Consider the following 23,619-nt stretch of genomic DNA (forward strand, 5'->3'; position numbering starts at 1 on the left):
GGAGGATATTAATAAATACTAGAATCAATTCAAAATGTTGATTGTGTTGTCTTTATTTCTGCAATAAATTTCACTAATTGTCATTCTACCCTAGATGTCTAATTCTGAAGACATTTTCAATCCAGCAATCACCGATTGTGTTTTCTTCAGACATTCTATCTCACTTGGCCCTATGGGTTAATTCTCAATTCTCACACATTTTGTGTCTTTAGGCCATTGAACACATCCCCTCTTTTTTTTGAGAGAGTGCGTTTACTGGCTCTCCTAGCTTTTCAACTGCTTCTTCCCTACCTCCAATGTTGGTTCTACCTGAATGTTAAACATAGGCATCATCCACTATGGTAACCAGTTTTTTGCACTCTTTTTTCAGATTTAACAATGGGGAACATATGCAATTTTGTGGCTTCATCTATCACTTCCTCTTTGATAATTTAAATCTACTTTTTAAAAAAGGAATCCCAGATTAGTATAATTCCAAAATCTCAGCTGTCTGTCTGACATCTCTCAAACCTGTGCTCTGTGCTGGCAATTGTTTCCAATTCCCATGAAACAGAGCCAGCATCTGTCCCTTTTCTTCCTGAAGAATCTACAATGTTCCTACACAATACTGACATTAGTCTTAGTCCCTCCCAGAAGCCAGATAAGCCACGTGGGCCCCAAAGCTCTTCTCCTTCTCTCATCTCTACAATACGTACTGTATGTTAGCTTCCCCTCACCAACACTTGCCACTTGGCAAAATTTTGGCAAGCCATTATGTATTTTGTTGCATGGGTAAGAGTTTGAATGTTTAAGTACATTCTGTTCAATAGGACAGCAACCTCCCTAAAGAAGGGAAATTATGTCTAAAATCTCTTTTATATTTTATAAATGTCAGAGGTCCTAGATTAAAAAATTTACATAAAGAATCATTTAAGCCAACCCAAATTGAAAGATGTATGTTACTAAGGTAAAGAGGAAGGAAAGAGAAGGAAAATTCCATTTAAAAGTCAAAAGTAGAATCTGGGAGTAAATATGTGGGTAACTTGGGGCTCTTGCCAACCACAGTAGCAGAAAAAGAACTATTTACTTAATAACTATTATTTATGTAATAGTTAATCGCATCAATTTCTCATTTTTTCTTATGTAATGGTAAGACAGTATTTATAACTTCAGGAATGCTTTAAAATCTAAATTTTGTCCTAAGGAAACCAGACATGATAGTAATGCTGAAAAATTAAAACTTCATCTGAGAATGATTTCATTGTTAATGTAGGAGCAAATTATCTTTAAAAATTATATATGTACCATATATTATATGAATAATATATGTGTGTGCCATATGATAGATGAATATATATTATATATGTAATACATATGAATATATGTACCATATAACATATGAACAGTTTATATATATATATGGATGGATGGTTTCTAGTTCATTAAAACAAGTTACATCATTAAACTGGACATTTTTACAGGGAAATGCCATTTCTTAAAAAAAAAAAAACAACCCTAATATATGAATGAGAAAATTAAACATTAACATTTTTCATAAAAAAGACAAGTAATGTTTATTTATTACTACAGCATTATATTTGAATAAGTAGATATGTATATGTAACTTGTTATGGGAAAAAACTGCTACAATTCTTAATATATGGAAGTTTGCTAAATGATAGCAACTTATAAAACAATGTTTTAACTGGACAAAATGTTTGATCTTAAAAGAAAACAATTAAGACTAAAACAATGCTGACAAAGAAAATCAGAAGATGAGAAATACCAGATTAGATCTTGCAGTGTAGTATATTTCTTCTGAACTGTCCAAAAAACCATCACTGTCGGGCTGTTTAGCAGAGACCAAGAAACCCAAGTTATTTAGGCTTAGACTAAAAGCCACACATTCACAAAGGGAAACTTTCACAAATGAAGTAAGTCCTGCTAATATAATTTTATTAAGGCAAATGGAAAGTCAAACTGTATTAGGCAGCTTCTAAAAAAGCAACATTGCAACAACTTTGCTCTAAAATGCAGTTACTAAATTAGTATAGAATTTAAATACAGGCAATGCCAACTTACAAAGGGAAACAAAAAATAAACTCAAACTGCCTTAACAAAACACAATTAGCATTTATAAATATCATGACTACTTTTTCTTAATTTTCTCCACCCCTCTTCATAAATGTCAGGCTTTGGTATTACAATATGATCATTTTAAGACTTTTTCTTTAACATTCTATTCCTCCACACTGGTACACTGAATTAGAGAAACTATAAGGTAAAGGCTAATGACTCCCTTTGTATGCTTCAGTCAAGAGAGCTAAAATAAGCATTAAATTGAGTAAGAAAGCTCCTACTTCAATCCTTAGTACTTATTAAGTTACTTTTTTCTCTTATTAACTAGCAAATAAAAAAAATGAAACAGACATCATATGGAACTCTGGCAAAATAATTTCTTTAGAATTTTGTATTTTCCAATGTCTCATTTTTTATTGTTCTATAGAATATTAACATCTCAAATAGCTGCAAAGTATTTTACTTTTATGACTGAATCTAATATATTATCATTTATCTGGAAAGGAGTATATAAGACAACAAAAGAATCATGCAAAGTATATTCATAAAGTTATAGCAAGCCTTAAATGAATGACAAACTTCATTTACTATGTATGCCTCATCTCCCTAAGTTTTAGTCCTCTATACAGATATGACTCTACTCTAATGTTTGGAAACCATGGCATTTATCCTAAAGATACATATTTTAAAAAGCCCCTCAAAAACAGAAAAAATAAAAAATAAAAAATAATTAAAAGCTAGCATTAAAAACATTTAATCAGAGGATGGTAAAACTAGTTTCTCCTAAAATAATTTTGAAAATATTCAGCAACACAGATTTATTTATTATGAATTTGAGAATTACTTACCTTTTTGTTTCCCACAAGTTTTTTTAAAATTTTATTTTATGTTTTTAAAGACAAGGTCTCACACTTTCACCTTGGCTAGAGTACAGTGGTGCGATCATAGCTCACTGTAACCTTGTATTCCTGGGCTCAAGGGATCCTCCTGCCCTAGCTTTCCAAGTAGCTAGGACTATAAGTACACACCGCCATGTCAACTAAGTTTTAAAATTTTTTTGTAGAGACAGGGTCTTACTATGTTGACCAGGCTGGGACCTCAAATGTTTTTGAAAATATTAACGACTAGCTTTTTTGGTCAGTACTAATACATCACAGAGACAAATTAAAACATTTATTTTCAGTGTTAACATTCTAAGGCTACGCTACTTACAAGTTCATGATGTGGTTCTGTCTCCTTTCTTAAGGGCGGATCAAATTTCACTTGGCCAACTAAAAAAGAGAAAAAAAAAGTAAAACCAGGATGTTTTTATATTCTTAATGACAATAATTTAAAAAGTTATTCCATGCTAAAATACATTTAATGCTACCATCAACCACACACTGATCTTCAAAGATTTTTGTTTTCAATTTTTAAAACTGATACTAATAATTGTAAATATTCATGGTAGTGCATGTGATATTTTGATACATGTGGACAGTGTATAATGAACAAAACAGGGTAATTAGGATATCCATCACATCAAACATTTATCATTTCTTTGTGTTAGGGAACACTCCAAATCTTCTAACTATTTTAAAGTTTACAATAAATGATTGTTAATTATAATTTCCCTACTCCGCTACTGAACACTAGAATGCATTCCTTCCATTTAACTTTATTTTTGTACCTATGAAACAACCTCTTTTCATCCACCTATCTCTTACCCATTCCTGCCTCTGGTAACCATCACTCTACCTCCATGAGATCAACTTTTTTAGCTACCACATATGAATGAGAACGTGAGACATTTGTCTTTCTGTGCCTAGTCACTTAACATTAATGTCCTCCAGTTCCATCCATGTTGTTGCAAATGACAGGATTTCATTCTTTTTTATGACTGAATAATATTCTTTTGTGTATATATACATTTCCTGAATGTATGAATATAAATATATTCATCCATTGATGGACATATAGGTTGTTTCTTTATCCTAGGTATTGTGACAATGCTGCAATAAACTTGGGAGTGTAGATATCTCTTAGATATACCGATATCCTTTTTTTTGGATGCATAATCCAGTGGTTCTGAATCATATGGTAGTTCTATTTTTAGTTTTTGAGGAACCTCCATACTGTCTACCATAGTGGCTGTACTAATTTACATATCCATCAGAAGTATATAAGAGTTCCCTTTTCTCTGCATTTTCACCAGCATGTGTTGTTTTCGGCTTTTTAACAACAGCCATTTAAACTACAGTGAAACGATATCTCATTGGGGTTTTTCTTTTTTGATTTGTATTTTCTTTACAATTAGTGATGCTGAACATATTTTCATGCACCTGATGGCCATTTGTACATTAGCTGGAAAAAGCCCAATAAAGTCTGCTTTATTAACTGCTAAAGCTTAATTTGTTAATTCTAGGCCTTTTCCACAGTAATAAAAGAAGATGATTAACAAAATTATATGTGTGTACAATCAGGATCTAACTTGCTACTCTGTTGTGACCAGGCATAAAACAGAGACAATCTTTTTTTGTTTTGTTTTGTTCTTTGAGACAGAGTCTCTTTTTGTCGCCCAGGCTGGAGTGCAATGGCACAATCTCGGCTCACTGCAACCTCCACCTCCTGGGTTCAAGCGGTTCTTGTGCCTCAACCTCCTGAGTAGCTGGGACTACAGGTGTGAGCCACTACACCAGGCTAATTTTTTGTATTTTTAGTAGAGACAGGGTTTCACCATGTTGGCCAGGCTGGTCTGGAACTCCTGACCTCAGGTGATCTGCCCACCTTGGCCTCCGAAAGTGCTGGGATTACAGGTGTGAGCCACCATGCCTGGCTGAGACAATCTTAACTCAGTATTTAGGTGGGTAGACAGCAGCTGATACAGGGTACTTGTGGAAGCCAGCCTGTAACATGGTCCCCAGTGACTCCTCCCTCTTGGTATTCACAATGCTTCCACATTGGATCAGGGTTGGCTGTGACCAAAAGACCAGAGCAGAAGTAACCGTATAGGAGGTCCAAGATAAAGCTTCTGTCTTGGGCTCTCTCTGTTGGATCACTTGCTCTGGAGGAAGTTACCTTGTGAGCAGCCTTAAAGAGAGGCCTCTTGGCAAGGAAGTGAAGCCTCTGACTAACAGTTACATGAATGAGCTTGGAAGTAAATCTTCCAGTCCAGTCAAGCCTTCAGATGACTCCAGCCCTAGCTGATACCTGTGTGCAACTTTATGAGACCTTGAGCCAGAATTACTCAGCTAACCTGTCCTGGATTCCTGACTCTCAAAATCTGTTAGAGACAATAAATGTTTATTGTTTAATATGAGCAGATATACAGAAAGTGAGAAAATTCAACACCTTCAGACTTATACTAAAAGAAATACTAAAAGGAATTATTTAATCAAAAGAGATCCATAAATGGTAGTACAGAAATACAGTATTGAATGAAGAGCAAAAAATTGGTAAATATACAGATAAATACAAATGAATATTGACCATGGTTAATGACAATAATATTGTCTTACAGGATTTAAAATATATCGGAGTTGGTTTAAAAAATGTTTATTGTTTTAAACTACTAAATTTTGGGTTTGCTACACAACCAAAAACAACCACTGTAGCTAAAGTACAAACTAGCCAGAGTAGACATAGATTAACTGTACTACATTCGTCTTTTCTTTTTCTTTGCTGTTCTAATGTATTGAATGTTTCAGTACCTTTACCTTTTATTTCTATAGCTCATTATCATTATCTGATCTTATAACCTGGGTAAAACCCTCAAGTCTCCTGAGATAAAAGCAGAGGAAAAAATACAGAACAATAAAAAGAAAACAAATAGCCACAATATGTTACATTTCAACTAGTAAGAGCTTCAGCCAAAACCAAAACTTCGCAACCAAGGTGAGGAAAAGAGTAAGATTTCAAAGCATAATCACTTTTCTAATGGTTTTATTTCAACTTTGTATGTAAATTTATTGTGAAAGTTAATATCAATGAAAGAAGACCATGGGATTTGAATATTTAGCAACAGGAGGCATAAGGAAAAAAATGGTTGAGAAACAGCCCTGTAATATCTCCAATTATGTGTGGGTGTGTATATGCTTTTAAGCTGTTAATGGCTCAGATATTAAATTTTGGCCCTTAGATCTGGTAAGTAGGTTAAGAATGAGTCCATCATAACTGTTCACAATTGATCACACATCAAAGATTACAAAGTAACTTTTAGTAAGGTATCAAAACTAACATATACCTCATCTTGATAAAGGCCTATTGAACAGCTTTCACCTATACTTGTCTTCAAATTCCAAAATTAAGTCTGTAATAAAATTACATGAGGACAGTCTTGTGCATCTATCTGCCTTGTGTTACTGTCACCTGTGAACATGCCCAATTTCTCCCACCAGACTGTATAACCCCCACTGTACTTGAACTCTGTGTGGAGAATGCATTTCCAGAGAGGGAGCAAAGTCCCTATGGACATTCAAACCTTACACTGGTATCACTCTTCTGCTCTCTTCAAATTCCCTAAAGTTATGACAAACCTCTGCCACAGAATCTTCCAGTTACTCTTCAAATAACTGTTGGTCAATCATCCCAGTCTGCAGCACTGTTTATGATGTTCTTTTTTATTTTTATTTTTTAAACTTTTATTTTAGGTTCAGGGGTACACGTGCAGGTTTGTTGTATAGGTAAAAAGCTTGTATCATGAGGGTTTATTGTACAGATTATTTCGTCAACCAGGCACTAAGCCTAGTACCCAATAGTTACTTTTTCTGATCTTCTCCCTCCTCCTAACCCTTCACCCTCAAGTAGGCCCCAGTGTCTGTTGTTCCCCTTTGTGTCCATGAGTTCTCATATGATGTTCATTTTTTTCCTTTCTTTTTTTTTTAAATTGAGACACTGTCGCCAAGGCTGGAGTGCAGTGGCAGGATCTCGGCTCACTGCAACCCTCTGCTTCCCAGGTTTAAGCGAGTCTCCTGCCTCAGCCTCCCGAGTAGCTGGGACTACAGGCACATACCAACAGGCCCGGCTAATTTTTGTATTTTTAGTAGACACAGGATTTCACCATGTTGGTCAGGTTGGTCTTCAACTCCTGACCTCAAGTGATCCACCTGCCTTGGCCTCCCAAAAGTACTGGGATTATAGGTGTGAGTCACTGTGCCCAGCCTAGACATCTAGTTTGAAATAGCATACACATGCATATTCACTTAGAAGTTGAGAATCACTGATATGTTACCACAGAGTGATTCAGAAATACTATGCTATAAAGGGACTGACAATGTAATTTTTTAACAAAATCAGATAACAAGATAGAGAGCACTTTAAATTACATTTTCAACAGTACTGAATACATGAAGTTTTCTAAATCAACTGCAAGAAATCTCTAATTACTTTTCTTTTTTTTTTTTTTTCCAGACAGAATCTTGCTCTTTGCCCAGGCTGGAGTGCAGTGGCAGGATCTCGGCTCACTGCAAACTCGGTCTCTCAGGCTCAAGTGATTCTCATATATACCTCAGCCACCCAAGTAGCTGGGATTACAGGTGCACATCACCATGCCTGGCTAATTTTGGTAGCTTACGTAGAGACGGGGTTTCGCCAAGTTGGCCATGCTTGTCTTGAACTCCTGGCCTCAAGTGATCTGCCCGCCTCGGCCTCCCAAAGTGCCAGGATTACAAGCATAAGCCACTGTACCTGGCCTCTAATTACTTTTTGTATATTAAAGAAATGATATATTTCATAATTACTTTTTGTATATTAAAAAGCTTGTTTTATATATACGTATATAAAAAGCTTTTTATATAACCCACCACACTTTCCAGGTATCACTAGCACATAACTCAGAGAATAAATGCTTCTAAGGAATAAAAAAGTTAAGGCACTATTGTTCGAGGGATTCCTGTTGGCAGTTTATCACTGATGAGCTGACAGTATTGGATCCCATGTGAATGAATGGCTTGTCTTAGTGGGCCCATAACTTGGCTGCCCATAAGAAATAACTGGAGGCCTATTTTAAAAGGTTTCTGGGCCAATCCAAGACCTACTGAATTGGACTCTATGGAGAAGTGTTGCCTGAGAATCCCTTTTTAAAAGTTTCCAGGTTGCTCAGATGCTAGGGCAGTTTGCGGACCTCTATTTCTCTGTTACCCTTGGATCATGAGTGCATGAATGACATGGGAGCTTGTTAGTAGAACCTCAGATCCCATCCCAGGTCTACTGAATCTGAAACTGCATTTAACAAGCTCTCTAGGTGAGTTACCTGCACATAGGAGTTTACGGCACTCCCTTATTACTTCTATCCTGCATATTTCAGGAATTAACTTCTCTTCCCCAACAGTAACAACAAAAACACATCCCATCCTGCTGCCAAAAATTCCACAAGAATAAGGAAAATGAAATTCTTACTGCCCTAATTAAACTTTACCTTTAACAGTGTTTAGTAAGAAAAACTATTCAGAAGGAAATAAAACAAAAATAACTGTAACTAAATTATAACTTATTTCTATCATTAAATCATAAACTGTGTATAGTATACACTTACAGTTTATCTCTGAGCGTGTTTTTTCTTCTCTCACATTTCTACTTGTTGAGTGAATTCTATGTGGTACAGCAACAAGAGGCTAGAAAAGAACAAAATCAATGATATGCAGCATTTGATAATCAAGTTATAGTTTGGTCCACAAAATTACCCAAACAGGAAAAAAAAACAAACTTCATTTTAAGTAAAAACGAAAGCAAAACAGCACTTCGCAATTTTTTTTTTTTAAAGAGCAAACCACAATAGCAGCTCAAACTATGAAGGTGAAAAAATTTTTATTATCCACAACATAAATTATTATTTTACTAGAAAGGGCACTTCTTTGGCTAACTACATATGAAATTAAACACAATTAGTAACATATTCTGCTTATTTGTATGTGCAACACCAGACTTGTCTAGATCCATTCTACGAGGATGAATGAAGTACACTTGAGTATTCTGGATCTATTCTGACATCAAGAAATTCTGAAGGGAAGGGAAATACAACAGTATAAACATTACCATTGGCATCTATCATTTAATGATGGTTGAGCTTAGAAGGCTTTTAAGGTTTATTTTTCAATTTATGGATTTTTTTGAAATAATATTAAAAAACTACACACAGACATTTATACATGATGTAGGATATTAGTTTGTGTTTCACTTTGGGCACTATTTGAATTATAACCAATTTAACTAAGACTGCAAAAATTATGTAACTTACGTTTAGGTGAACATACAGTATTTTATGTTTTACAGAAGCTTTATTTATTTATTTTTTTCATTAAAAAAATGCTTTCCACTCCATCACAGTTTCTTTTGGTTACAGATGTACCATTACAATTTCCACGAGTAGGAAACATACCAATATTCAACTATTTGCCTTTAATTTGCAAAGAAGATTCACACCTTGAAATTATTTACAGACCCTAACTAATTGAATGTGATTGCAAAGGAATACTGGAAAACTTACACTCTGAATGTCCGATATGAGATTTTTCAAGGGCTCTAACATTAGAAAAAGAAAAAGCTGAAAAAATATGACTTAGAGAAACCCTTTGAAAACTGAATCTCTAGCATGTCAGGAACAAAACTGATAACTCATTCAAGAAGTCAAATGATTATAAGAAAGGCTATCCAGGTACACAGAGGTCATATTTCACCCTTTAGAACAGAGGTGAACTGGAGACTTGACTGATTATTTTCCCTTCAGATGTACCAATTCAGATGGTTGGATATGAAAATAGTATTTTTTCAAACATTTCTTTTGAAAATGAAATTCATGTAAAGAAAAAGAAAGAGATTGCCACAAGATTGTGTTAAATGAGGCCAGGGAATGAAAGATGCCCACACTGAAATTAAAGTTGGCAATTGTTAGGCACCATCTTCTGAAATGCTAAATAATGTGTTTTGTTTCTAACAATGAAAGAATACACTTTAACATCTCTAAAATGGTATTACATTTACTAGAATTTCAAATAAGCAGAACTGATTCTAAAATAGCTCATCTGAACTTAAAAAGTTGGCCTTCTAAAAGGATATTCTTTAGCATCATTTAAATAGACAAAGGCCATGTAGATACGTTCTCAAAAATTAAAATTTATAGAAACTTCTATTCTAAAATTCACATGGAACTAAAACAGAGCCCAAATAGCCAAAACAATCCTAAAAAAAAGAACAATGCTAGAGGCATCACATTACCTGATTTCAAACTATACCACAAGGCTACAGAACCAAGAGAGAATGGTACTGGTATAAAAATAGACACATAGACCAATGGAACAGAACAGAGAGCCTAGAAATAAAGCCATACATCTACAACCATCTGATCTTTGACAAACCTGACAAAAAAGAAGCAATGGGGAAAGAATGCCCTGTTCAATAAATGGTGCTAGGATAACTGGTTAGCCATATACAGAAGACTGAAACTGGACCCCTTCCTTATACAATATACAAAAATCAACTCAAGATGGACTAAGACTTAAATGTAAAATCTAAAACTATAAAGGATCTTGAAGAAAACCTAGGAAATACCATTCCAGACACAAATATGAGCAAAGATTTCATGATGAAGACACCAAAAGCAATTGCCACAAAACCAAAAATTGACAAATGGGATCTAATTAAACTAAACAGCTTCAGCACAGTAAAAGAAATTATCAACAGCATAAACAGACAACTCACAGAATAGGAGAAAATTTTTGCAAACTATGCATTTGACTGAGATCTAATATCCTGAATCTGTAAAAATCTTAAATTAACAAGCAAAAAACAAATAACTCCATTAAAAAGTGGGCAAAGGACACGACAGACACTTTTCAAAAGAAGACATATATGCAGCCATCAAGAATATGAAAAAATGATTGAACACCACTAATCACTGGAGACATGCAAATCAAAACCACAATGAGACACCATCTCATACCAGCCAGAATGATTATTATTAAAGTCAAAAAATAACAGATTATGGCCAGGCAGCAGGGAAAAGGAAACGGTTATACACTGCTGGTGGGAATGCAGTTCAGTTACTGTGGAAAGCAGTTTGGGGATTTCTCAAAGAACTTAGAACAACCATTCAACCAAGCAATGCCATTACTGAGTACACATTCAAAGGGATATAAATCATTCTACCATAAAAACATGCACGTTATGTTCATCACAGTACTACTCACAACAGCAAAACACAAGAGCAAAGATATAGAATCAAACTAAATGCCCAACAACAGTAGACTGAATAAAGAAAATGTGGTACAGATATGCAGCCATAAAAATGAACGAGACAGTGTCCTCTGCAGCAACAAGGATGGAGCTGGAGGCCATTATACTAAGTGAACTAACACAGGAACAGAAAACCAAATTCCACATGTTCTCATTGACAAGTGGGAGCTAAACATTGAGTACACATGGATACAAAGAAGGGAACAATAGACACAGGGGCCTACTTGAGGTTGGGAGAAAGGTGAGGATAAAAAACTACCTATTGGGTACTAGGCTTATTACCTGGGTGACAAAAGAATATGTACATCAGTCCCCTGTGACACACCATTTATCTACAGAACCAACCTGCACATGTACCATGAAACTAAAAGTTAATAGAAAAAGAAACTCAATGAATTATTTTTTCAAGATCACTAATAAAAATGGTAAGATTTTTAAAAATTAAAATTTAGTCTTTAATTTCTAAACATAAATACTCTCATTTTTCTCTATAAATGTAATGCCTACTAATCACAGACACCTGCGATAACGGGCTTCTAGTAACTAATACATGGTATTTAGAGAAGCAATGATGAAAATAATCTTTATAATAAATGGCATTTAAAGAAACAAGCCATTCACAATGATGCACGGTGTCTATTTTTTTAAACAATGCTTTACATGCCATGTGATTAAAATTATTTTTATTACTTCTTAAACAAAACTCTGCCCTTATAAACCATTTCATGCTTATTCAACTTTTATCACCTTAAAGTTCTATGATTATTGTATCATCAAATAACATAAATACAAATAACAGGCCCTTTGCAATGGGAGCTAGATGAGAATGTCAAGTTTGTACAGGAAGGGAAGACACAGACAATATGATAAATCCTAGGTAACATAAGCCAGTGGTTTTTGACCAGGGGTAATTTTGTCCCTGAGGAGACATTTGGCAATATCTGGGTTCATTTTTTTGTCGTCACAACTTGGGATTAAAGGGTGTTAACTGTCAACTAATGGGAAGAGTCCAGAAATGCCGCTAAACATTCTAGAATGCACAGGGCAGCCCTCCCAAAACAAAGGATTGTCTGGCTCAAAATGTCAACAGTGCTCAGATCGAGAATTCCTACAAGCAAATACCAATACTTGTTTAATGCTGTCAAATTTACTTTTAGGTCTTCTAATCTTTTTCAAGTATATACACTCAATTACATACTTTTTTTTTTTCAAACCACAACTACAAAGAACCTCCTTACCCCAGTTTTCTCCCCTAAAATTGCTAGGAATTTTAAGAAACATGGAAAGTAAAACCTTATTGTTTCTTCACTCCATGTACAGTTTATCCTTGAACAACAAAAGTTTGAACTTCAGAAGTCCACTTCTATGCAGATTACTTGGGGATACAAAACCCATGTATACGGTGGACCAACATTTCGTACATGTGGGTTTTGCAGGGCTACCTGTGGGATTTGGGTATGCACGGATTTTGGTATACTTGAGGGTACTGGAACCAATCCCTTGTGTACATCAAGGGACAACTGTATTTTCAATGTTTTTAAAGAAAGGTAACTGTTAATGATAGTACAAATTCAAGTAATATTCATCTTGTCAAACATCTCTTAAAATTCAAAATCAAGAGTCTAAATATTTCTACTATAAAAAGTTATATGGTAAGCTATTATTTAATGTAAGAAGAATCCACTAATCTACTGTTTAGTAGATAAGAACCTGAACAAAGGAAATAACAAACACTCACATACCTGATGTGCTCTTAATCCATATGCAACCTTCTCTTGATTGCATTCATTTTTATATGAATCTTACTTAAGGCTAAAGACCATATTTTACCATTTCTAAAATTTATGAAAGCTAGTGTATTCAAACACTTAGATATGGGGGATGGCTATCATTTTTTAAATGTCTTGATGAGTTTTTAAAAGTCCCCAATTCTTTGACCATTATTTTTATTTTTTAAACTTTGGTCTTTCTGGCATCTTCCTATTGGCAAACTCCTTTCTAGCAATGTCACTTCCTTTGTGAAATCTGCTCTGACTTCCCTAACAAAAGCTGGCTGTTTTTCCTTTTCCTGAAATGGTGAACTTCTCAAGATTAGGAAACAATGTTTTATCTACAGCAGGTCCCCAGTGAATATTCATCGAGTAGAATATAAATAAATAGTCAAAAATTAAGTATTTCAATAATTCTGTAGCTGTTTACAAGTTGCAAGTAGCCTTCCCTATTGCAGAGAAGAAGACTGCAATTTAAAAAATCTGTGTCAACTTCTTATATCAAAAGGATAAGACATAAATGCAGTGAAGTAATGCTAAAGGCATTAACCCATTTATGCCTGAGGTTGCAAATTTTTTTGTGTGTGAAAAATCAAACCTTGACGATGGCCTTGAGCAGAAGGATATAAATAACTCCCACAAGCCTAGTTCCAATAACAGAACACCAGGCATAAATGGGTTAATGATTTTTTCTGGGAGGAGTAGTCCTCTATTTTCTCTCTTTTTCCTTTATTAAAACCATTCTATGTGCACTGCCAACTTCACACAGGAATATTCTGAAGGTGGGTAGATGGAGATGAGTTCTACTTAATGTTAATTCATGGACATTACGATAACCTTTGGAAGTAAAAGAGGTCTTATTCAAAAAACTTTTGCAGCTCCATACTCACACTAAGGTCTCTCAACCAGCATCTATTTCATGTAATTACTGCAATACCCAATAGCTTCCTCTGTGGGTGAAAGGCTACCTTTGAAGCTATTGTATTACCTTTGAAGGCGATACACTCTTAGATCTATCTTTATGGAAACATAATTCATAAACATTAAGCTCTAAGTCTTAGATTCAATACAGCAAATCAAGAACAAGACTCAAACTAACTATTCACAGTGTAGGTACACCTCAGGGAAAAAAATACACAAATTTAAAAGACTGAAATATTAAACACTTGTGATGGTGAAACAGTAGCAAAAGTAATTTCAAAAATTAGGTATTTAAATTTTACATGTGCAACCTGCTTTTTAGTTTACAAAGTGTTTTGATGCACCTTAGCATTATATCCTTAAGCTCATGAAACAAGCATTATTCTTCATTCCATAGATGAGGATACTGAGACTTAAAATTAAGAGGCAAGGCATTCAGCTAGCTAGCCATAGAGCTAGGAAAAACCCTAGACTTTTGATCTAATATATAGTAGCAAAACCAAACAAAAACAGGTAACATGCAGGTTGCTCACACAGACTGTTATTAATGAACATGGATGAAACCCATGATTATTTCTGAGAACAGTTTTACCTTCCCAGTTTAAACAGCATAAATCATTAATTTATTAGCATAACAGATTAATAAAAGTATTAAATCTTATAATGCTGTACATAGTAAGTGGGCTTACATATAGGAGACGAAAACTGAATAAAAATCAGAATTAGAATTACACCACTGTGTAATTACTTCTAAAATAGAAACTACACAGGAACTCAACATTAAAAAGTCAAAGTTTCTTCCACAGAGAACAACCTACAAAAAACTTAAACTAAGACTTAGATGTGGTATGTGTGTGTGTATATATAAGCAGCGGCATGATCTTGGCTCACTATAACCTCCGCCTTCTAGGTTCAAGCAATTTGCCTGCCACAGCCTCCCGAGTAGCTGGGATTACAGGCGTGAGCCATCATGCCTGGCTAATTTTTGTATTTTTAGTAGAGACGGGTTTCACCATGTTAGCTAAGCTGGTCCCAAACTCCTGACCTCAGGTGATCCGCCTGCCTTGGTCTCCCAGAGTGCTGGGATTACAGGCATAAGCCACTGAGCCCACCCTTATTTTTAAGAGTATGCATACAATAGTTTTAGTTTCACAGTTTAAGTGCTAAAATACTTAGATACATTCATATTTTGAGTGACAACACTGCACTTAGCAATTATAATGACAAATTATTTGCAAATAAAAATGTTATGAATTTCTTACATCCTACCCCTGGAATAATTAAATTCCTTTATTTTACCTACTTACCATAGAGATTTATAACAATTTATAATTATAATACCAAAACAATGTCTGGATAAGAAAGATGAATTTCTTTCCCCGCTATTTGAGAAAGTTTTAGAAGAATCTTCATTCCACAGATTGCTTCTCTATTTGGTTTATTATTTCTGTTCTTTGAATACATTTTTAAAAAGACATGACAGGTACATAGGGTGAGGTAAGACACAATCCTGTAGCATTTAGCGCACTGAAAAGGATATAGGCAGTCCTTGTTTTACAGTTCTGTTATGCACCAATTTCAGTTATCATAATTTAGTTAAATAACACTAGTTCCCTACAACATGGTTCAAATAACAGTTACCACTGTATATTAATTGTAATTGCATAAAGTATAAACTTTATGGGTGGCCTTTCAGTTCACAAATTACTATGTCAATAACAGATGCACATCATGATTAGAAAGAAAATTAGAAAGGAATATGACAGTTTGCCAAGGCATAGAAAAGATACTTGTTCTGTGTCACGGACAAATGATAAGAAGCAAACTACTCAATAAGCAGATTGCTAGATAAGTAAAAAAAAAAAAAAATTAACAAAGAAATTAAACATGTTAATTCTCAATGATTCTAGTATTTATAGCACACTGTAAATAATAGTTTTACCATTTTTTCACATTTCTATAATTATAACTGACAGTAACAGAGTTTATGCTTTAACAAAAAATTTTAAAGGTCATGAAACAATTAAAATTTTTCCCACTGATTATTAAGATTACTTTGCAGAATTTTAGCTTATGCAGCCATTTTTACAGTACCATACTACCATGCACATCAAGGACTGCCTTTATACTAAATAAGACTAGAAGAGTTTATAAAACTTGACTTTCTTAAAAATAAAATTAAGCAAATCAACACCAAAAAACTTCTTTAGGCCAGGTGCAGTGGCTGATGCCTGTAATCCCAGCATTTGGGAGGCCGAGGTGGGCAGATCACAAGGTTAGGAGTTAGAGACTAGCCTGGCCAACATGGTGAAACTCCATCTCTACTAAAAATACAAAAATTAGCTGGGCGTGGTGGTATACTCCTGTAATCCCAGCTACTCAGAGGCTGAGGCAGGAGAATCGTTTGAACCCAGGAGGTGGAGGCTGCAGTGAGCTGAGAGTGTGCCACTGCACTCCAGCCTGGGCAATAGAGTAATACTCGTCTCAAAAAAACAAAAACAAAAACAAAACAAAAAAAACTTCTTTATAGTATAATTATAAGGTTAATTACACTTTACATTTCTTACATTTTTATGCTCCAAACTCCTTTCCAGACCTTTAAACAAAAGGACAAATAGCTTATCTATCAGAAGACGGCAATCTGGGACAATGCTGAATTGATAGAAAGGTTCTCTCTGACTTAAGACAATCTGCGACCATCTTTCTAAACACTTCACCTTCAGTCATCAACGAAATTTATAACATTTTTAAGGGCTTCCCATAAAGCCAGTAGAGTTAAAGGCTACCCACCTTCTGTTACAGACCCAATAACAGAATTCTGCCATGTCACATATACTGAATTTATCTTGATTGCCACAACTATTAGCAGTGCTAGGAATGTTACACATGCAAACAGAAGTGAAGCTTCCATTAATATCAATGCTTCTGTCATATTAGAATTATTTTATTAACAACTATACAGGCTCATTTTAAAACATTTCCATGGTGAATAACTGAGTTTTAGTCACCAGCAGTGAAGCCTATACTTCCTACTAACCTCTAATAATTCATTGTAGAGGTTGTATAAGCCTATACAATTGTATAAGCATTGTATAAGAATTTTTTTTTTAAAAATAGCAATGGGGTCTTTCTATGTTGTCCAGACAGGGTTCAAACTCCTGGCCTCAAGTAACCCTCTTGCTTCAGCCTCCCAAAGTGATGGGATTACAGACATTAGCCACCGTGCCAAACTGAGGATTCTTTTTGAGAAGCAAACTAAGGGGAAATTTTGAATATTCGAATGTCTTGTTTAGGCACTTCCCATTTGCTTTCCCTTTTACAGTGAATGATTTATTTGGCAACTTCATCGAAAATGGCTATTTTGAAATAACCACAATGATTTCAACAAGAGGATTAAATGATTTGCCTTTGCCATTTTCATACTATAGTCACCTATAAGTAGTGAGTAAGAAAAACCTAGCATTTGACTTTCCACGAAAGGCAAAGACAAAGAATTAATTGTTCCCTCAAGAGCTTTTTTAAACTAGTCCCCAAAATTAAAAAAAAAAGGGATTTTGAGACATACAGACAGACATACATATATACATACACACATACATGTTATACATGCCAGTTGGTACAAACAATTCTTACCTCAGGATCATCATCATCGAAATCATGGTAACTGGAATGATCTGGATTATTTACTTTATCCAACAGCTCAATTGCCAAAGACCGTGTCAAATGTTGTGTTACAAAAGGATGCTATAAAAATTAAATACAATGCAAAACACTTACTATAAATCTGATTGAATGACATTTTATCTTTTGAAAAATATATATATATTTCAGGGCAAAAATAATACCTGTAATAATTTTTCAGCAGTAGGTCTTTTTTTTGGATTTTTGGTAAGTGCCATTTTCACAAAATGATGAAAACTATTTGACCTAAGAAATTCAGAAAATTAGACTTTTACATTCCAATTCATTTTTTGCTCATCTTACCATAAAAGTAAATAACATAAAAATACTTACCACTTCATTTTATCCTTTAGTTTAGGAGGCTGAAAATTGCTTTTTGTCATTAGAAATAATGCCCTGAAAAATCAACAAATCATTACACAGCATTTTAATATTTCACATTTTAATCTATTACACAAATTCTATTACTATTTATTCCCCAAATAAGATAAAACAAGACTAAGAAAATTACTTGTTCACATACTAAGAGGAAAAAAACCTTAAGCACAGGATTCTTCAATGATGACGCACTGACCTCATTGGGTGTAAGTCAAACATAGGAGGCTGAAGCTCTGCAAGTTCTATGGCAGTGATTCCCACTGCCCAGAGATCACAGAGTTGATTGTAACCCCCCTTCCTCTCAACAGCTGCAACTTCTGGAGCCATCCTGAAATAAATATTCCAGAAAATAAAAACCTTCTGTTACATGTTTTCCTTCATACTCCCACCCAGAGGCACAAGGAATTATCACTATTTAAATTAAGGCCCATTTAGGCCTTGGTTTTTGAAAAAGAAATACGTAGTACTTAAAAGGTTCACCTTTTCCAAGTTCTTGACATCTCTTAAGACCTTCCACTTCATTAGTAACTTGCTTTTGATTTTACAGGCTCATAGGTGGAAGGGACTTGCCTTGCCTCAGACGAGACTTTGGATTTGGACTTTTGGGTTAATGCCGGAATGAGTTAAGACTTTGGGGGACTGTTGGGAAGGCATGACTGGTTTTGACATGTGAAAAGGACATGAGATTTGGGAGGGGGCAGGGACAGAATGATATGGTTTGGCTCTGTGCCCCCACCCAAAATCTCATCTCAAACTGTAATCCCCATGTGTGCCGAGGGAGGGACCTGGTAGGAGGTGATTGGATCATTGGGTCAGTTTCCCCTATGCTTTTCTCATGATAGTGAGAGGGTTCTCACAAGGTCTGATGGTTTTAAAAGTGACAGTTTCCCCCGCGTGCTCTCTCCGGTCACCTTGTGAAGAAGGTGCCTGCTTCCCCTTTGCCTTATTCCATGATTACAAGTTTTCTGAGGCCTCCCCAGCCATGCAAAACCGTGAGTCAATTAAACCTTTGTTTACAAATGTTTTTAAAGAAGACCCTCCACTTCAGTCCCCTACTGGTGATTCCATTGTTACTTCCTTATACTAGCTACTAAAAAGGTTTATAAAATTGTACAATTTTCATAGAGTAACATGTCCAAAACTCATTCACGCTCCCAATCTCTCTGTACATGCAAAATTCAATAAATAATATTTGTAATAAACAATCTATAGCTCTACTTCCTTCTATCAAAAAACTGCAACCTGGCAATCTCCGTTTTTACTTCACCAAAACTATTCCTTTGGGCACCAAGAATCTTCATATTTAGTATTTAATTCATATTTACTAAAAACTTATTTGGCATTTTTTCCAGTTCTATTATAATAATGGAAAAGTTATAAAAATGAGTGTCTACTTTTAAAAAATGTATTTATTTGGAGGAAAGTTACCCAAATTCAGTAATTTTTTTGTTTCTCTTTACTTTGCTACAGTCTCATTCTAATTATACTTCCATAAATTTGAATTTGACTGATTTAAATTATTAATTTTCAAATATAAAACATTTCAAATCCTAAACAACATTTTAAAAAGCAATTAACTGAAATAAACATCTCAACTCTTCCATACTAAAGAGCAGTCTAGATAATCTTACAAATACACATTTATCTTCCTGGTATGATTTCAGGAAGGTCAAGTAAGTCAGTAAAGTTAAAAACAAAAAACTTTCTAACTTTCAAACCCCTGGTCTTGAAATCTTCTAAATCTGAAACAGATCTTATGAAAATTTAAATTACTGTAAGAAAAGTGAATTTCAAATTGTCAGTTATTACTTTTATGAAGACTAGATTCGAAGTAGCTGGTAGAAATGCCCTAGTGGAGTGGGAAATGCATACAAGTGATACGCTTTTAACTTGCCTTACTAGCTCACCACATTAGTTGATGCTCTCCCTTCCTCTGTGAAAATACAAGGGAAATATTCCACTTAGTACATGTCTACTCCAGCCAGCTAAGTTGTGTGCTTATCACAGTCAACTGGGTTCATCTCTGAAACTGTTTATTCCAGTTACACTTGCTATTGTAAACACATAGTTATAATGAAGGTTTAAAAGTTAGTGAGCTAGCTGGGAGCAGTGGCTCACGCCTGTAATCCTAGCACTTCGGGAGGCCGAGGCAGGTGGATCATTTGAGCTCAGAGTTTGAGACCAGCCTGGGCAACATGGCAAAATCCCGTCTCTACCAAAAATGCAAAAATTAGCTGGGCGTGGTGGTGCATGCCTGTGGTCCTAGCTACTTGGGAGGCTGAGGTGGGAGGATCGCTTGAGCCTGGGAGGCAGAGGTTGCAGTGAGCTGAGATCATACCACTGCACTCCAGCCTGGGTGACAGAGTGAGACCCTATCTCAAAAAACAAAAACAAAAACAAACAAACAAGAATTAGTGAATACTTTAGAAAGACTTTGCTTTTAGAAAGGCAAACTTCTAAAGATGAGCCAAAAAAACTGGTACGTTACATAAGAACATGACAATGGCAGAAAACTGGGAAGGCTACAGCTTATATGATGCCATCTGTATGCCACTCAAGGAAAAGGCACAAATATAGAGACAGATATCAGATTGGGGTTCCCAGATGCTACGGATGGAAGGAGAGCATTTACTAAAAAGAGGCAAGATAAAAAATTCTTTGGATAGTGTCAATGTGTTCTGGTGGTTTCTTACCACCACAGCATACAAGTTTCTCAACATTCATACTACTGTATGAATTTGTACAACTGTATATCTAATAAGGGTAAATTTATACCTCAATAAACCTGACTAAGAAATGTAGTTGATGCATTGGGCTGTGTGTGGTTTGCATTACTAAAATGGAACTCTAGTAAGTGATCTACTCAAAGAACAGGCCTTGATTCTATACCAGACTGTTGAATAAATGTACATATGTGTCTTAAATTGAAATAAAACGTTTAAGGTACATATCTGTTAATTTTGAGAACTGTCATTTCAAGCAGACTTCTTCAAACAACTGAATAACTGCCGACCTAATCACTTGGGAAGAGAGAGGTTCTAAATTCTTAGATTTTAGGTAGGAAAGATACAATACCAGAAAGACACATACAGGGAGAGTGTTCCCAAAATTAACTTTACCTAATTCACAATTTCACATGTTCCCAAGATATTTCCCACATTATTGTAAGAGTAATGATATAAATTTTTAACCTCTGAAACTGGAGTTGGAAATGTCACCATTAACATTCAGTGAATGAATACTGTAAAGAATCAAGTCAGATCCTGAAGATTTAATGAGAGATGTTTACAATAAAACTGAGAAGATAGCGTACTTAAAAATGACAGCAATTCAAGCCCTCACTCCACTCAACCCAAAACAATAATGAGAAGAACAAAGAGAAATATATACACATACCATCTTAGAAAAGTCCAGCAGACATATTTTACCTAAAACCATAACACGCAGACGAAAAATAGAAGAATAGTAAATGATGTAGCAAACAGGAGGCAGGGCAAACCCAAGCAGGTGCCAAGGAAAAGAACAACAACTAGCAGCCAACGAGCCTCAAACATCCTGGAAATGTTGACAAGTTAGGTTTAAAAAGTAGCAATAGTGGGGTTGAGGCTGGGCTGGAAACAGGAGTATTAGAAAGTGTCAACAGTCAGTCCCTGGCATTCCTACTCTCATCCATTAAGCCCCAGTAACTGTTCCCTCCCGATTCCCATTGGATAAGGACCAAGACGAAGAAGAGAGACTGCAGACTCAAGAGACACCAGGCACCAAAGAGTGAAGAGGTTAAAGGGAGAGGACATGATTAAGTAGAAGTACGTATATAGAACAATGAATACCTCTGCTTCCTTCACTTGACCAGTTCTAGAACACTAACAACCAGGTTTACACCTGACTTCCCACACACAGAGTTATGAACCAGTTTTCAGTGCTGTGCTCTTCAAAGTGAACCAAAATATAAGGATTAGTAGACATTTGAGGGAAGTCTCCATCATGAAAATACAAATGTAAAGAGTTGAGGAACTCTTATAAATAGAACAAAAAAGATTTTTTTGTTCTTAGAGAAAATAGAAGAAAATTAACAGATTAATTTAAGTGGTCCAAGATACAACCAATGAGTTCCATACAGAGCAGGAAAAATTATAGCAAAGAAATTATCAAAGAAGTAATACAAGAGTACTTCCCAAAATTGAAAAGACATGAGTCTGGATTATAAAGCACAAATGCCAAGTACAATGAATAAAAGTAAAAACAATCAAAACACAAATATATTTTGAGGTATATGACTATGGAATATCAAAACACCAGGAATGATTCTGGGGTGGGGGGGGGTTACATTCAAAAGATCATGTATCATAATGGCATCACACCATGGGCACCACAGAAGACACTAGTGCAATACTTCAAAAACCTTATCCTAGAATTCCCACCAAAATTATCAATTATGTACAAGGATACACATGCAAAATCTCAAAAATGTTACTCCCCATGCACCCTTTCTCAGAAAGATATTAGTATGTGTGTCACACACAAAGGAAGGAGTACATCATGAAAGAAGAAGACCTAGAATCCAAGAAAGGAACGCTAAGCTGAAGATGAAAAACAGCCAGAGCAGAGCTAGGCAAAAGAGCTAGAGAATTAAAGAGTCCAGACTGGAACAGGGGGGAAGATGACTCCAGGAAGGATTATTCTAGGTAAAAAAACAAAAACAAAAACAAAGCAACATCAACCAGACAAAAATCAGCACTGATAGATAATGTGATAGACTTTATGGTACAGAAAATTATACAGAGGCATCGTACAAAACTGTAAAATGTGGGAAGGTATGGAAAGTGTTAATCAGGGATTTAAAAACAGAAACAAGAAACTAAGTAAATTAAAAAAGAAATTACTAAAATCAGGAAAAACTTTTTTCAGGGAAGTATTGTTAACTGACTCAGCAAAGTACACTAGAAAGATAAGATGACTGTAAGATGAATGAAGAGAGCTAAGATCTTCAACTATCATAACACAGTATCTGTAAATGAATAATGCTAGAGATGGCAGAAGTTATAAGAGTTTTTCTCATATGCCTTTTTAGCATTATTTGACTTTTAAAATATATATTGATAAAAAGATAAATCATGAAAATGGCATATACATCATATTCTAAATATAAAAAAATTAGTAGTAGCAATTAGTGCTATATGACTACTGATAGGTCAGACGAAGAGGGCATCAGGGGAGTGGTTGCACATAAACTGAAAGCAAGGATTCCAGGGTGGTGTTACTTCAAAGTAATGGTACGAACAAAAAAAGCTCTATACCAATCCACCATTATAATCATACTGCTTAATATCACATCTAGCACATAGTAAGTGGCCAAAAACTATTCTGTAAATAAATACACGAGTAGGATAGTTTTTACACTATGATCAGTATCTAACAGACAAACATGGCTAGAAATGAAGGTCCATGGAGAAGACTAGTGGGAGCTAAGGCTAATGAAGCAGACAGAGGCCAGACCACAGAAGACTCAACTGTCAAGAAATCTGCATTTGATCCTATAGGCAACCAAGACATGCCAAAAAGTTTTTAGCAAAGAGGTACTTAAATAATGTAATGTTGAAAGATT

General features: G+C 35.1%; 1 protein-coding gene across 2 annotated transcripts in view; it reads right to left on the minus strand.

The window, feature by feature from the left end:
* MAP4K3 (mitogen-activated protein kinase kinase kinase kinase 3) overlaps window positions 1–23,619 on the minus strand; it is a 193,273-nt gene that overhangs the window by 56,528 nt on the left and 113,126 nt on the right. The window contains exons 9-15 of one of the 2 annotated variants that reach the window (XM_025354622.1): window positions 18,211–18,342; window positions 17,970–18,032; window positions 17,801–17,882; window positions 17,589–17,699; window positions 8,570–8,648; window positions 3,271–3,329; window positions 1,766–1,828 (exon numbers count right to left, since the gene is read on the minus strand). In XM_025354622.1, coding sequence (XP_025210407.1) covers window positions 1,766–1,828; window positions 3,271–3,329; window positions 8,570–8,648; window positions 17,589–17,699; window positions 17,801–17,882; window positions 17,970–18,032; window positions 18,211–18,342 — 589 coding nt within the window. The remainder of the gene's footprint in view (window positions 1–1,765; window positions 1,829–3,270; window positions 3,330–8,569; window positions 8,649–17,588; window positions 17,700–17,800; window positions 17,883–17,969; window positions 18,033–18,210; window positions 18,343–23,619) is intronic. The other variant, XM_025354623.1, reaches the window with a different exon arrangement.

Source organism: Theropithecus gelada, chromosome 13, assembly GCF_003255815.1.
Source record: "Theropithecus gelada isolate Dixy chromosome 13, Tgel_1.0, whole genome shotgun sequence".
In the NCBI taxonomy this organism is placed as follows: domain Eukaryota; kingdom Metazoa; phylum Chordata; class Mammalia; order Primates; family Cercopithecidae; genus Theropithecus; species Theropithecus gelada.